The sequence below is a fragment of the Dipodomys spectabilis genome, unplaced genomic scaffold, assembly GCF_019054845.1.
Source record: "Dipodomys spectabilis isolate Male_0828 unplaced genomic scaffold, ASM1905484v1 ptg000213l, whole genome shotgun sequence".
Classification (NCBI taxonomy): Eukaryota; Metazoa; Chordata; class Mammalia; order Rodentia; family Heteromyidae; genus Dipodomys; species Dipodomys spectabilis.
This window is the reverse complement of record NW_024870890.1, coordinates 61,268-75,333: the sequence shown is the minus strand read 5'-3', so window position 1 is coordinate 75,333 and position 14,066 is coordinate 61,268. Positions and strand designations below refer to the sequence as shown.

Here is a 14,066-nt window from a genome sequence, read left to right as displayed (position 1 = left end):
CTGCGCCGACAGTGCTGTCGCGAATTCATGGCGAACATGTGCACTCGGTGTGGAACTCCCCGGGTGTCTGGCCCGCGGGGCTGGCTCAGGTCTGTGTTCACCTCTGACTCTTCTGTCTCAAAGATGGCCGACCACACCGAAGTCATGAAAGGCATTCGTCAGCACCCCGGCGTGCGCTATCCCGTGCTTACCCCGAATCTCCAGGGTTTCCACCGGGCTGTAAGTGTGCTACCATTTTCCCTCAATTTTATCTGTTTGTTGTTGTTTTGAGGATGGTTTCGAGGCCCCGTCCCGTACCACATCTCAGTTGTCATTCTGTAAGAAGTCTGCTAACATGGGAGCTGTAAACCAAAGCGGCCCATTCCCCTTTCTCCCAGTTCAGCCTCTCAAAAACCAAGCGAAAACTCTACCTCTCCTTCTTAATGGCTCTGTGTTTTCTTGGTGGGACGGAGGTTTGAACTCAGCCCCTCATCTTTCTGCCCATGCTGGTCTCAGACTCCAATCCTCCTTCTTAACCTCCCGTTGTAGCTTCACCTGGCTCGTGGGCGAGGGTGGGTGCTGGTCACTTCTGCCTCGATAGCCTTGGCACAGGATCCTCCTGACCTCAGCCTCCCAAGTCCCAGAATCACAGGCCTGAGCTGCACAGCTCAAGGGCAGACTTCACCTGGGGCCTTGTCCTTGTTCCTCACGGATTCTGACTTCCATTGTAAGTCAGACGCCAGCGTGGATGAACAGGGGCCTCAAAGCCGCTGTCCATCCACGCTGCTGTCGTCCACGCCCCTGAAGGCTTTGGATTCTGCGTTTCAGGTTGCTGCCGGGGCCACGGAGGTCTCCGTGTTTGGTGCCGCTTCAGAGACCTTTAGCCAGAAGAACATCAACTGCTCCATTGAGGAAAGCCTGGGGAGGTTTGAGGAGGTGGTCAGGGCTGCACAGAGGCTGAGCATCCCTGTGCGAGGGTAGGATGCGCGCGCACAGTGCATGGGGGGAGGGCAGCACGCGGGGCTGGGGGGAGGACGCGGGGCTGGGGGGGAGGACGCGGGGCTGGGGGCAGCACGCGGGGCTGGGGGGAGGACGCGGGGCTGGGGGGAGGACGCGGGGCTGGGGGGAGGACGCGGGGCTGGGGGGGAGGATGCGGGGCTGGGGGGAGGACGTGGGGCTGGGGGGAGGACGCGGGGCTGGGGGCAGCACGCGGGGCTGGGGGGAGGACGCGGGGCTGGGGGGAGGACGCGGGGCTGGGGGGAGGACGCGGGGCTGGGGGGAGGACGCGGGGCTGGGGGGAGGACGCGGGGCTGGGGGCAGCACGCGGGGCTGGGGGAGGACGCGGGGCTGGGGGCAGCACGCGGGGCTGGGGGGGAGGATGCGGGGCTGGGGGGAGGACGCGGGGCTGGGGGGAGGACGCGGGGCTGGGGGGAGGACGCGGGGCTGGGGGGGAGGACGCGGGGCTGGGGGGGAGGATGCGGGGCTGGGGGGAGGACGCGGGGCTGGGGGGAGGACGCGGGGCTGGGGGCAGCACGCGGGGCTGGGGGGAGGACGCGGGGCTGGGGGCAGCACGCGGGGCTGGGGGAGGACGCGGGGCTGGGGGGAGGACGCGGGGCTGGGGGCAGGACGCGGGGCTGGGGGCAGCACGCGGGGCTGGGGGGGAGGACGCGGGGCTGGGGGGAGGACGCGGGGCTGGGGGCAGCACGCGGGGCTGGGGGGGAGGACGCGGGGCTGGGGGCAGCACGCGGGGCTGGGGGAGGACGCGGGGCTGGGGGGAGGACGCGGGGCTGGGGGCAGGACGCGGGGCTGGGGGCAGCACGCGGGGCTGGGGGGGAGGACGCGGGGCTGGGGGCAGGACGCGGGGCTGGGGGCAGCACGTGGGGCTGGGGGGAGGACGCGGGGCTGGGGGGAGGACGCGGGGCTGGGGGGCAGCACGCGGGGCTGGGGGGAGGACGCGGGGCTGGGGGGAGGACGCGGGGCTGGGGGGAGGACGCGGGGCTGGGGGGCAGCACGCGGAGCTGGGGGGGAGGACGCGGGGCTGGGGGGGAGGACGCGGGGCTGGGGGGAGGACGCGGGGCTGGGGGGCAGGACGCGGGGCTGGGGGGAGGACGCGGGGCTGGGGGGAGGACGCGGGGCTGGGGGGAGGACGCGTGGCTGGGGGGAGGACGCGGGGCTGGGGGCAGCACGCGGGGCTGGGTGGAGGACGCGGGGCTGGGGGGAGGATGCGGGGCTGGGGGCAGCACGCGGGGCTGGGGGGAGGACGCGGGGCTGGGGGGAGGACGCGGGGCTGGGGGCAGCACGCGGGGCTGGGGGGAGGACGCGGGGCTGGGGGGAGGACGCGGGGCTGGGGGGAGGACGCGGGGCTGGGGGGGAGGATGCGGGGCTGGGGGGGAGGACGTGGGGCTGGGGGGGAGGACGCGGGGCTGGGGGCAGCACGCGGGGCTGGGGGGAGGACGCGGGGCTGGGGGGAGGACGCGGGGCTGGGGGCAGCACGCGGGGCTGGGGGGAGGACGCGGGGCTGGGGGGAGGACGCGGGGCTGGGGGCAGGACGCGGGGCTGGGGGCAGGACGCGGGGCTGGGGGCAGCACGCGGGGCTGGGGGCAGGACGCGGGGCTGGGGGCAGGCCGCGGGGCTGGGGGCAGCACGCGGGGTTGGGGGGAGGACGCGGGGCTGGGGGCAGCACGCGGGGCTGGGGGTAGCACGCGGGGCTGGGGGGGAGGACGCGGGGCTGGGGGGAGCACGCGGGGCTGGGGGGAGGACGCGGGGCTGGGGGGAGGACGCGGGGCTGGGGGGCAGCACGCGGGGCTGGGGGCAGCACGCGGGGCTGGGGGCAGCACGCGGGGCTGGGGGCAGGACGCGGGGCTGGGGGCAGCACGCGGGGCTGGGGGCAGGACGCGGGGCTGGGGGGAGGACGCGGGGCTGGGGGCAGCACGCGGGGCTGGGGGGAGGACGCGGGGCTGGGGGGAGGACGCGGGGCTGGGGGGAGGACGCGGGGCTGGGGGCAGCACGCGGGGCTGGGGGAGGACGCGGGGCTGGGGGCAGCACGCGGGGCTGGGGGCAGCACGTGGGGCTGGGGGGAGGACGCGGGGCTGGGGGGGAGGACGCGGGGCTGGGGGCAGCACGCGGGGCTGGGGGGAGGACGCGGGGCTGGGGGCAGCACGCGGGGCTGGTTGGAGGACGCGGATCTGGGGGGAGGACGCGGATCTGGGGGGAGGACGCGGGGCTGGGGGCAGCACGCAGGGCTGGGGGGAGGACGTGGGGCTGAGGGCAGCAAGCGGGGCTGGGGGGCAGGACGCGGGGCTGGCTCCTTAGATGAGGGATCAAAACCGTGCAATCCTGAGTTCTGAGAAAAAGATAGGTGACAGTGGTGAGTAGGTAAATTTGGTGACTAAGAGAAGATTGTTCTATGCAAAATCAAGTCATTTTACAAGGCAAGAACACTTTGCACATCTCTTCTGAAGACCCACTAAGGAAATGCAGCTTCACTCTGAAGCAAGAGCTGAGGAGCGTGGGCAGATGACTGGCCGGCTGAGTTTGGGGTCAGCAGGCGTCTGCTCTGCTGGCCCCGTGATGATCTTCTCGGGGACTTTACCCGTGTGATGATCCAATGCCTTTATGAGCTGGCCGTGCCTGGGCCCAGCCCATTTAATTGAAATCAGTCCACGATGGAGCATTTCCAGAAGCAGAAATCTAAGGATTCCAATCAGGTAGTCCGTCAGTGAGGGCAGAAAAGCAAGCTGTAGTTCCCGAAGATGTTATTTCTGGAAAATGATTCCATCTTTTCATGACCTTACCTCCTAAGCCTCTGCACAAGCTCCCCACATCCAGTACAGGCCCTTGCTAGGCCACGCTGCGATGCTCGAGCCGGAAGGACCACACCCAGCCTCCCGTGGCTCACCAGCCCTCAGCATCCAACATACAAGGCGTTATTTTAATACCAAGTGTTGTACAAATATCCAAGGGGAGTTTAAACAGGCGGGATTGGTGATGAGCTGACGTGAGCTCAAACGGACCTGTCCCCAAGCCGAATGGTTTTAGGATGCAAAGGGACTGGCGTGCCTGCAGGAAAGGCTTGGCATTTTATTTCAGAGTGAATGGCTGATAGAAATCTTTATTTGGAACATCAGACATTCTTCTGCTTAAGATGATTTATGTAAGCCATGATGGAGAAATAAGATGAGAGTCAAGGCCGGGCTCAGTTCTAGGGTTTGGGAGTGATTAAAAACTAACTCCACATCTAATGCTGTCAGAACATCCCGATAGCCAGGTGCTGGTGGCTGACTCCTGTAATCCTCAGGAAGCTGAGATCTGAGGATCACTGTTCAAAGCCAGCCCAGGCTGGAAAGTCCTTGAGTCCAATTTACCACCTAAAAGCCAGAAATGGAGCTGTGGCTCAAGTGGTAGAGCAGAGTGCTAGCCTTGAGCAAAAATGCTCAGGGACAGCGGCCAGGCCCTGAGTTCAAGCCCCATGATCGGCAGAAAGAAAAAGAAAATCCAGATGACGGTTCAAAGGGAAACCTAGTGTCAACATAGCATTCTAGACCTGAATATTGAGATGTTGAATGACATAATTATCTAAGTAAAGACCTGGATAGAGACAAGTTGAATTATGTAATTATTTTAATACAAATGTAAACTCGGTTGGGTTTGAAACATTGTAGGTCATTGTGGTGTCCACAGCCCTACATGGTAAGTAACTGATTTTGTGTCATCTGTCGTCAGATGACAACACATATCAAATTGTAGTTGTAAGAAAGGTGGAAAGATGAGTTGACTGAAAATACCCTACATAACCTTTGTTTGGTCTACGCATAAGACAGTAATGAAAGGAGAGTCTAGAGCCAGTCTCCCGGCCGCCTCTCCAGCTCTTCCGGCTGTCATGGAGTGGAGAGGAGATGGCGGATCCATGCCACGTGTGCTGACGTGGTGCTGTGTTCATTCAGGTATGTGTCTTGTGCCCTGGGCTGTCCTTACGAAGGAAGCGTCCTGCCACAGAAAGTGACCGAAGTAAGATTCACCTCCAGCCCTTGAGGCTCATGGTAAAAGCATGCGTTCTTTTCAAAGTGGACGTCGGTGTTTTCCTTTCTGTTCATTGCCTCTGTCCTATTTATTGTTTAGTGAGTCACGTGAGCACCAAGGACTGGAAAGTTGGCTGTCTTGTCTCAGAATTAAGTAGTGGTCAAGCCCCTTTGTTGTTCACGGGATGCTAACGATGGGAGGAAGGCACACCTCTGCTTTGTGCTTCTGTGACGTCGTGTAGTGAGCGCCTTCTCCTTTCCATGCAAGTGCAAGGGCAGCGTGCACACACTCCGCTGGCCGGCCGTGCTGGCGTTCCCGCGCCGCACTGTGGGCCGCACGCCGGTAGGCTGCAGTTCCACCAGGACGATGTCTCTGCGATAGAGCGCAGTCACGGAGAATGTGCTTATCGCTGTGTGTGACCTGTGTCCTTTGCGTCAGTCACTCACGCTGATGAAAGACAACGTCTAGACTGGGCGAGGCCCTGAGGGTCCTAGAAACGCATTTGCAGGCACAAACCCCTTGTTAAGGTTGCAGGTTTTTTCCTGGATTAAATAACATGACCCTGAAGCAGTGAAGATGTAGCTAGAAAACTCACATTTACTCTGATAAACCCGTCGGGCAGCTAAAGCCATTCTGCTTCTGTGTTCTCACTGGAACTTGGGAGAGTTGCTGTCGATTTTCCCAGCAGATTGATTTCATCCTCCTCATCCTCCTCCTCCTCCTCCTCCTCCTCCTCCTCCTCCTCCTCCTCCTCCTCCTCCTCCTCATCCTGGCTGGCTCTCACTCTCTCTCAGGGGCAGTGGGGTTTGAACTCAGGGCTTCATGCTCACTAGGCAAGTGCTCTACTACTTGAGCCAAGCCTCCAGCTCTTGTTGCTGTGCCATTCTTTGCTGTGGGACAGTTTGGACTGTGATCCTCCTATTCTTTTTGTCACAGCTGGGAGGTCAGGTGCTGCTGCTATTTATTTAACACCAGGGTTTGAACTCAACCTCATGCTTGATGTTCAGGTACTCTACCACAGGGCCATGGTTCCAGCCCTTCTGGTTATTTTGAGGTATGACCTCACTTCCTGTCCAGCCCCTGTGGTTATTTTGAGATGTGATCTTACTTCCGGAGTATGATCTTCCAATTTTTTAACTTCACATTGCTATATCCATTCCACTTTTCTCTGCCCTAGCATGTCCGTTGCTTTTCATATTCCATCAGCTTTAAGGTTGGTAGTCTTTCTAGAACATTCTTCTGAGACCATTTCTTCTGACCCCTTCCAAGCTTACCACATAAGCTTTCCCTGTTTGACCTGTCTAGGTCATGCGCCATGCTCAGAGCATCCTGTATGCGTGTGTCAGAATTCTTACTCTGGTTGACACTTCGGGTTCCTTAGTGCAGTGGATGTCTTGCCCAGCCCCTCCCAGCCCTCCCAGCCCCTCCCAGCCCCTCCCAGCCCCTCCCAGCCCCCCCCAGCCCCCCCCAGCCCCTCCCAGCCCCTCCCAGCCCTCCCAGCCCTCCCAGCCCCTCCCAGCCCTCCCAGCCCTCCCAGCCCCTCCCAGCCCTCCCAGCCCCCCCCAGCCCCCCCCAGCCCCTCCCAGCCCCTCCCAGCCCTCCCAGCCCTCCCAGCCCCTCCCAGCCCCTCCCAGCACAGGGAATGTTGGTATCCACAGGCCATTCCTTCTCATTGCCAGGTAGCTGAGCCGGCCCAGACACTGGGGAGAGCAGGCCGGAGGGATGGAGGAGTGTGCCAGAAATCACATACTTCCATTTAATCTTCAACTGTGCCATTAACAATAGCATGTCTCATTTGGAAAGTGTGTGTGTGTGGAATGAAGGGTTACCAAAGGAAGATATTTTGTTGTCTGCATTCTTCAGATTAGGGATTGAGGCTTAAAAAACTAATCTTCTGCCCAGCATCACATGACCAACCTGGAACTTTCTGATAGCATGCCCCCGCAAGCCCCGTGTCCAGGTGACATGTCTTCATGTGAATTCCCGTTGAGTTCACAAAAGCAGCGCTGGCGACTTAGGAAACCTGCTTCTTTTGATGAGAGCTTGCAATACAAGTCCCTCCACTTACGATCTAGAGAAAAAGGCCAGAAATAATGAGCAACAGCCGCGCTGTAATGGCTCTGGGTGTTGCTTGACCTCTAGTACCATGGCTAGAGTAAATTTTATGTCTACATGGAGTTAAGAAAATCTGTAATACTTTTGAGCCATTGAAGTGTCACTAAGTGTATGCCCCTCCTAATTGGGATGCTGGCTTAGAACTTTGTAGCTGAACAGGGAAGTTCATATTAAATAGATATGGCTCGAAGGCAAACTCAGAATGTTAGAAAAACAGAACGGTAATAATTGGGAAGTTGTGTGTGCTATTTAGGATACAACAAGCCAGGGAAAACACTAGAAAGTGCCAGTGTAAGTGTAAATTCATCCTGGCTGTGAGCACTCCCTCCGGAGGAGCGGAGCCTGGAGCCTCCCGCTCCGCCCCTTTTGCCAGCGCTCCCTTTTCCCTACAGGTATCGAAGAGGCTGTACGCCATGGGCTGCTACCAGATCTCTCTGGGAGACACGACGGGGGTGGGGACGCCAGGGAGCATGCGGCGGATGCTGGAGAGCATCGAGAAGGAGATCCCGCCCGGGGCGCTCGCCGTCCACTGCCACGACACCTATGGACAGGCGCTGGCCAACATCCTCACCGCCCTGCAGGTGGGCGCGCGCTGAGCCGCCAGCCGGCCCTCGCTGCGGCTGGACGTGTGGGGCCTTTAGCGGGAGAATAGCTGTGTGTGTTTATATATCACAAATACACGCGTGTTTCATATAATACTGACATACCATGAGATGTATATATATAACATAGATAATGCATGCTGCTTTATCAAGAATTGAACACCGTACTAAAGTATGAGAGACAGTAAAGAGCCGCTGGTAACTACTGCTTTTAGGGAATGGCTGCCCCTTGGGACTGCTAGTCTTCTTTGGTAACGTTTGAGGCTCTTCTTGTTAAGTGTTCCTCTAGGAGGAGGAAAGCCTGTCATTTCCGCTCCCACCATGCAGTGTGATAGATGGGCGGTGCTGGGATTTTGTGGAGTGAGTGCAGTTGAAGTCCCAGAGTGCACTGTGGGTGTTGGCACGAATGCTTGTTCGCTGGGTGTGTCATGGCGGCGTAGGACGCTGAGAAGATGTTTCCCTGATGTTACCCAACTCACTTTGACACACACCATGTTCTTTTTTATTCCACAAAAGAACTCAAGTGTGTCTCACACTTGAGACAAGGATGACCTCTGGAAAGCCGGGAGGTGTAGGAACTGAACTCAGTGCTATTCTAAGTTGTGCCTGTTTCAAAGAATAGAATTAGCATTTTGGAAATATGATTTTAAATGAATGTTAGTTCCTTTTCTCTGATATCTCTCCAAGCTCTGAGAGTTTCACCCCAAACGTTCTTCTCCTTGTCTAAAACTGAACTTGGTTGTCTTGTTGTTGCTGCTGCTACAACTGCTAGCGGACAACCACCAGAGACCATTTCTTGTCACCCACTCCTCCGAGTGGGAATCAGATTCTCCAGGACAGCGCTAGCTTAGGCTTCGGGAAGCCGTGGCCACGCCTCCTGTCTTGGTACAAGTGTGCCTGTGAGGTTGTCATGGAGGAGCTGTACAGAGGGCTGAGTTCCCTAGGTCAGGTGGTGAGCCCAGAGCCCTGGACCAGGAAGCTCACGCCTGCCCTCCCTTCCACCCTGCGTGGTTTTTTCCCCCTGGAATCTTTGAAGTGTCTCTCGTAAGGTTGGTGCTGGATGGGGAGTGGATATCGCTCGCTTTAGTTTGGGGTGGAGAGCCGCGCACAGGGCTCCCACTGGAAGCTAATATTAAGGCCAGGAGACAAGGACCGGGTGGAGCCTTGGCCAGGGCAGTAGAAAGGAGCGCCCCTCCTCGGGCCCCGAAAGCACACGCGAGTCACACGAGCGGAGGGATCGCTCCTGGCCTCCAGGTTTTACTGGTGCTTTTAAGAAAAAGTTACCTAGGCATATGACTTAGGGGACTAGAGATGATTGTGTGGAAGTCAAAGTCCATACTTGTCAGGTGTGATTTCATTCAAGAACTTGTATTAGCGCAGAGACTCCGGCGTGGGGAGTTTATAGCCGCTCAAGAGCAGGGGAACAAAGACGTGAGGTGGCCAAGCACACATCTGAACAATGGGGGCAACGTAGCAACCAGCCTGCTCGCCTCCAGTTTCACGCAAAGATGGAGCCTCGCTTGCCTCCTGTGCCCCAGGCCCCTAAGCCAAAGCCAGTGAACAAATGGCTCAATCTGTGGAATGCCACGCCACCGCTCACTGCTCTGCATGGCCGTGGCGGGAGGCTTCATAACTTCTGAAAACAGAAAACACACGGGACCCAGCGCCGCATGCTAATGAGCAGCGCGGAGACCAGCGCCGCATGCTAATGAGCAGCGCGGAGACCAGCGCCGCATGCTAATTAGCAGCGCGGAGACCAGCGCCGCATGCTAATTAGCAGCGCGGAGACCAGCGCCGCATGCTAATTAGCAGCGCGGAGACCAGCGCCGCATGCTAATTAGGAGCGCGGAGACCAGCGCCGCATGCTAATGAGCAGCGCGGGGACCAGCGCCGCATGCTAATGAGCAGTGCGGGGACCAGCGCCGCATGCTAATTAGCAGTGCGGGGACCAGCGCCGCATGCTAGAGCGCGGAGACCAGCGCCGCATGCTAATTAGGAGCGCGGAGACCAGAGCCGCATGCTAATTAGGAGCGCGGAGACCAGCGCCGCATGCTAATTAGGAGCGCGGAGACCAGCGCCGCATGCTAATTAGCAGCGCGGAGACCAGCGCCGCATGTTAATTAGGAGCGCGGAGACCAGCGCCGCATGCTAATTAGCAGCGCGGGGACCAGCGCCGCATGCTAATTAGCAGCGCGGGGACCAGCGCCGCATGCTAATTAGCAGCGCGGGGACCAGCGCCGCATGCTAATTAGCAGCGTGGGGACCAGCGCCGCATGCTAATTAGCAGTGCGGAGACCAGCGCCGCATGTTAATTAGGAGCGCGGAGACCAGCGCCGCATGCTAATTAGCAGTGCGGAGACCAGCGCCGCATGCTAATTAGCAGTGCGGAGCAGTGCGGGGACCAGCGCCGCATGCTAATTAGCAGTGCGGGGACCAGCGCCGCATGCTAATTAGGAGCGCGGAGACCAGCGCCGCATGCTAATTAGGAGCGCGGAGACCAGCGCCGCATGCTAATTAGCAGTGCGGAGACCAGCGCCGCATGCTAATTAGCAGTGCGGAGACCAGCGCCGCATGTTAATTAGGAGTGCGGGGACCAGCGGGCTGGCAGTATTTACATTTCTCATGAAGAAATACCATGTGCTTTTACTCTCTTCTCCTGAGCAGACTATTAGCTTTTTCCCATAACATTTTCCATGTGCTTACTCTTTTCTCTTAGAAAGACCAAGTTATTAACCTAATTTTCACATGAAAGCATTCATTTTTATATAGACTCTTACTAAAGCATATTAAAATGCCACCAACTGGCAAATCCTTATTCCTGTGATTTGTTTATGAGGTTCTCAAGGAGACTTTTCCAAATTTCCTGTCATTAGCCAGCCAGCAGTCTCTGATTCCCAGTTCTGTACTTGCTAGGGAGAGGGGGAGGAGGCAGGATTTCTAGTGCACTATCTTGATGCTCATGTTGGGTGTGGACAATTACTACTAGGACTGGGAATGACTTTTCATGCTTCTTTATGAGACAGGATGCATAAAGCTTTGCATTGCAGTGTGTTTTATAAATATATGCATTAGATATTTGTCATTCATGTTTTTCAACACATCTGTGTCAGTCATTCATAATTTCAACAGACAAATCCAAAGATTTCAAAATGGTTGAAAAAAACCTAGGTTTAAAAATTATCAGCCTCCTCAAGGGAATTTAAATAATCATGGGAATGAAATGAAGAAGTCAATTCTAAACTTAGATGAGAAATTCAGCATTTACTCAACACCTTGGTAAATCAAGTAAAAAACATTCAGAAATGGAAACACAGAAGTAGAACCTCGGAGTCTGGAATTTTTTTCTTTTTTACAAACTCAGATGCTTTACAAAGGAGTCAAACTGAACGCAAAAGAAGGAGGTGATTTCAGTACTGCCAAACGTTTTCAGATAACATTTAATTTTATGAATAATGCATTCTTGCTTGCCAGATCAGGAAGGAGCAGTACAGGGAATGGAAACTATGGCGACCCTCACCTGTGAACAGGTGTGCCAAGTTCTAACTCAGTAAACCACATGCATAAGATAATGTATCACAGAGGAGTTTGCTATCGTCAGAGGTTCAAGTTTAGTTCGACAGCAAGAAACAAGTATAAGAAAACACCTCCCGAGTGTTTAAAAGGAGAAACTACCGATTATCCCCAGTGCTTTACTTCACATATATACACGCATCTGTTCATTGATTTTCCATTTTTCTGTCACAGAAAACTCAGCCAGATTTTCTGACTACTCAGCTTTCTTTTTCATCTATAATTTAAAAGAGGTCTGGCAAGGAGGATAGCAAATTCTTCAGTGGCTTCATAAGTAGCGAATGCGAGGTACGGCCATTCTCTGAGATCACAGATGCTTGCACTCACTCTGTCTCCTTCCCTCTGACTACTCCGCCTGGGCCTCAGCCTCGCGGGGGTACAGGTGAAGTCGCCCACATTTCTTCAGCCTTTCTGGAAGCACCTTAGAAACACCCCGGAAGTGTTTCTCAGCCAGTTGGACCTTGGGATTAACCACCATGACAACACATATTCGTTTCAAGAAGAAATAATAAAGAAACAAGGTATCCGCCTAACCAAAAAATGTGAAGTGTTCACAGAAAACAATAAGATAGTGTGGAAAATGGCTTTCAAAAAATAACTGAGTGGAGCACTAAAAGAAATTGCTGGCTCAGAAGATCCACTATTTAACTATTGTCTTGTTTCCTTTATTTACATACTCAATGCAAGCTCACCAAATCTTCAATTGTGTGTGTGTATGTACAAGTCAATTATAAAACTCATATGAGAATGCAATCTAAACAGAAATTTTGTATCTAGAGAACTAGCCAAACAACAAACCTAACTTTATTTTATAAATCAAATAATAGTAATAATGCAAAGACGAACACATAGACCACAAAGGCAAAGTACGAAGCAGAAAAAGAGATTCAAACCCATGATTTTTAAAAAAAGAAATCACTATAAATTTGCAGGAAAACTTGATCTGTTAAACAAGTGTTACTAGTGCAATTGAATATCCACCTAGACAGAAGGAAATCTTAACTATGTCTCACGCTATACACAAAATCAGTTACAACTGATTTTAAGTGTAAGTGTGAAAGTAAATATCAGGAGGAAATATTATGCACAGACAACTATCACATAATGCAGAACAATATTGGTAAATAGCCTCAATTTTTAAAAGATTCAAATTAGTTGTGGACATCCAGGTTTGTCTCATGTGCAAAGAGCTTGGAAATCTTTCCCCTTTCCCCTGCAAACCAGGAAAGTGGGTGAGTAGAAAGAAGGAAGCGTTCTTGGATCCCAGGGCAGCTGAGCCCCAGGGCAGAGCCAGCCTTGCCCACGGGAACTCTGCCAATAGAGACCGTTAGCACGATTAATTGGTAGATTAAAAGGAGACTTTTTGGAGGAATATTTAGTGAAATCCGCTGGAAAGAGCATCAGTGACAGAGGCCCGGGAGATCTGAAGCCTCAGGCAGCCAGCCAGAGCCGACAGGCGGGGCCACTCACGGGTACCACCAGGTAGGAGATGCGGGCTCAACAAAATACACAGGTCAGGGCTGCAGCTCAGCGACAGGGGCTCACGCAGCGTCCTCAGAACCCGGGCTGAATGCCCACCACTGCAGAGTGCGGGGGGGGGGGGGGGAATAGCAAGGAGAAAGTGAAGAAGAGCCTAACCTGACTTACGAAACAGTCGCCCCCGCCCAACGCCTTAACAATACTAGAGTAGAGCCCGAAGAACTAGAGGAATCGCTAAGATCAGACACCATCGTGACTGTCGCGTTGAGCGCCAGCCAACGGCATGTAAGACATAGAAACGCCAAGAAGAGTTCGGAGGAAATGCTAGAAGAAAGTACACGTGTAAGAGAAGTGAACAATGCCCTAAGCCCTTCTTCCATGGATAGCAGCCGGGAAGAACAAGTGAACTGAATGGTTCTGCGAGGGAGCTTGAGAGAGGGCGGCGTGGGGTAACGCTCCAGATCTCCACCCCAGACAAACGCAGGCTCCTTGAGCTGTAATGCTCTCAGAAATACAATACATTATTTTCAGAACTGGAGGCCGGGGTCGTGGGGGGGCGGGGGGAGAGATATCAAGAAGTGGTCACAGGGAGTCCGAACTATTAGTGGTTTTCTATTTTCTTACCCCGTGCAGGGAATAGATGTATGGTCATTTTATTATGCCTTCAACTGTGTGTCCATTTCAAGTATACTTTTTATGCTAGTGGTGACAAATTTAAAAGTTAAAGAAAAAAGAATACAGTATGCTATTACAGTCACATTTGGACTTTGGACAAGAATTCCCCGAGCCACATCTATCAATTAAAAGTTTAAAGAAATATGTCACTCTGAAAATGCTTTTAGCCACTATCCATCGGATACTTTTCAGCCCAAGGCTGTGTGGGAACCTTCAGTGTACCATGCCAGGGCTTGTTCACACAACAGCAACAACAAAAATGTGGCTAGAGAAATGTTTTTTACTGATGTCTCCGAAACCAGAGGCTGGAACTTAACAGTGTATTCTTGTGCCAACACAAGCAACCATTATAATACCACGTGAGAAAAACTGCAAAGAAAAAACAAAGCCTGCTGGGTTTCAGTGGTTCACACAAGTCAGCAGATTTCTTTAACGGTGGAAGATTGGGCCCGGGCTTGGTTCTTAGCTTTGGTTCTTAGGATGTGAGCGGCCGGCGGGAAGGCCCGCGGTCCAGCCCACTCCTCCCAGGGACCCGCTGACATCTGGCTCCGCCGCGGAAGCCGGAAAACTCCTCTAAAATTCTCTTGACAGTAAGACTGGACATGTGGAAAGCATTCTGATCTGTTC

At 55.0% G+C, this 14,066-nt stretch overlaps 1 protein-coding gene across 1 annotated transcript in view; it reads left to right on the top strand.

Annotated features, from left to right (window-relative positions):
• Hmgcll1 (3-hydroxymethyl-3-methylglutaryl-CoA lyase like 1) overlaps positions 1-14,066 on the top strand; it is a 50,977-nt gene that overhangs the window by 14,218 nt on the left and 22,693 nt on the right. The window contains exons 4-7 of the mRNA XM_042696956.1: positions 124-219; positions 808-956; positions 4,923-4,986; positions 7,506-7,694. Of these exons, the coding sequence (XP_042552890.1) occupies positions 124-219; positions 808-956; positions 4,923-4,986; positions 7,506-7,694 (498 nt within the window). The remainder of the gene's footprint in view (positions 1-123; positions 220-807; positions 957-4,922; positions 4,987-7,505; positions 7,695-14,066) is intronic.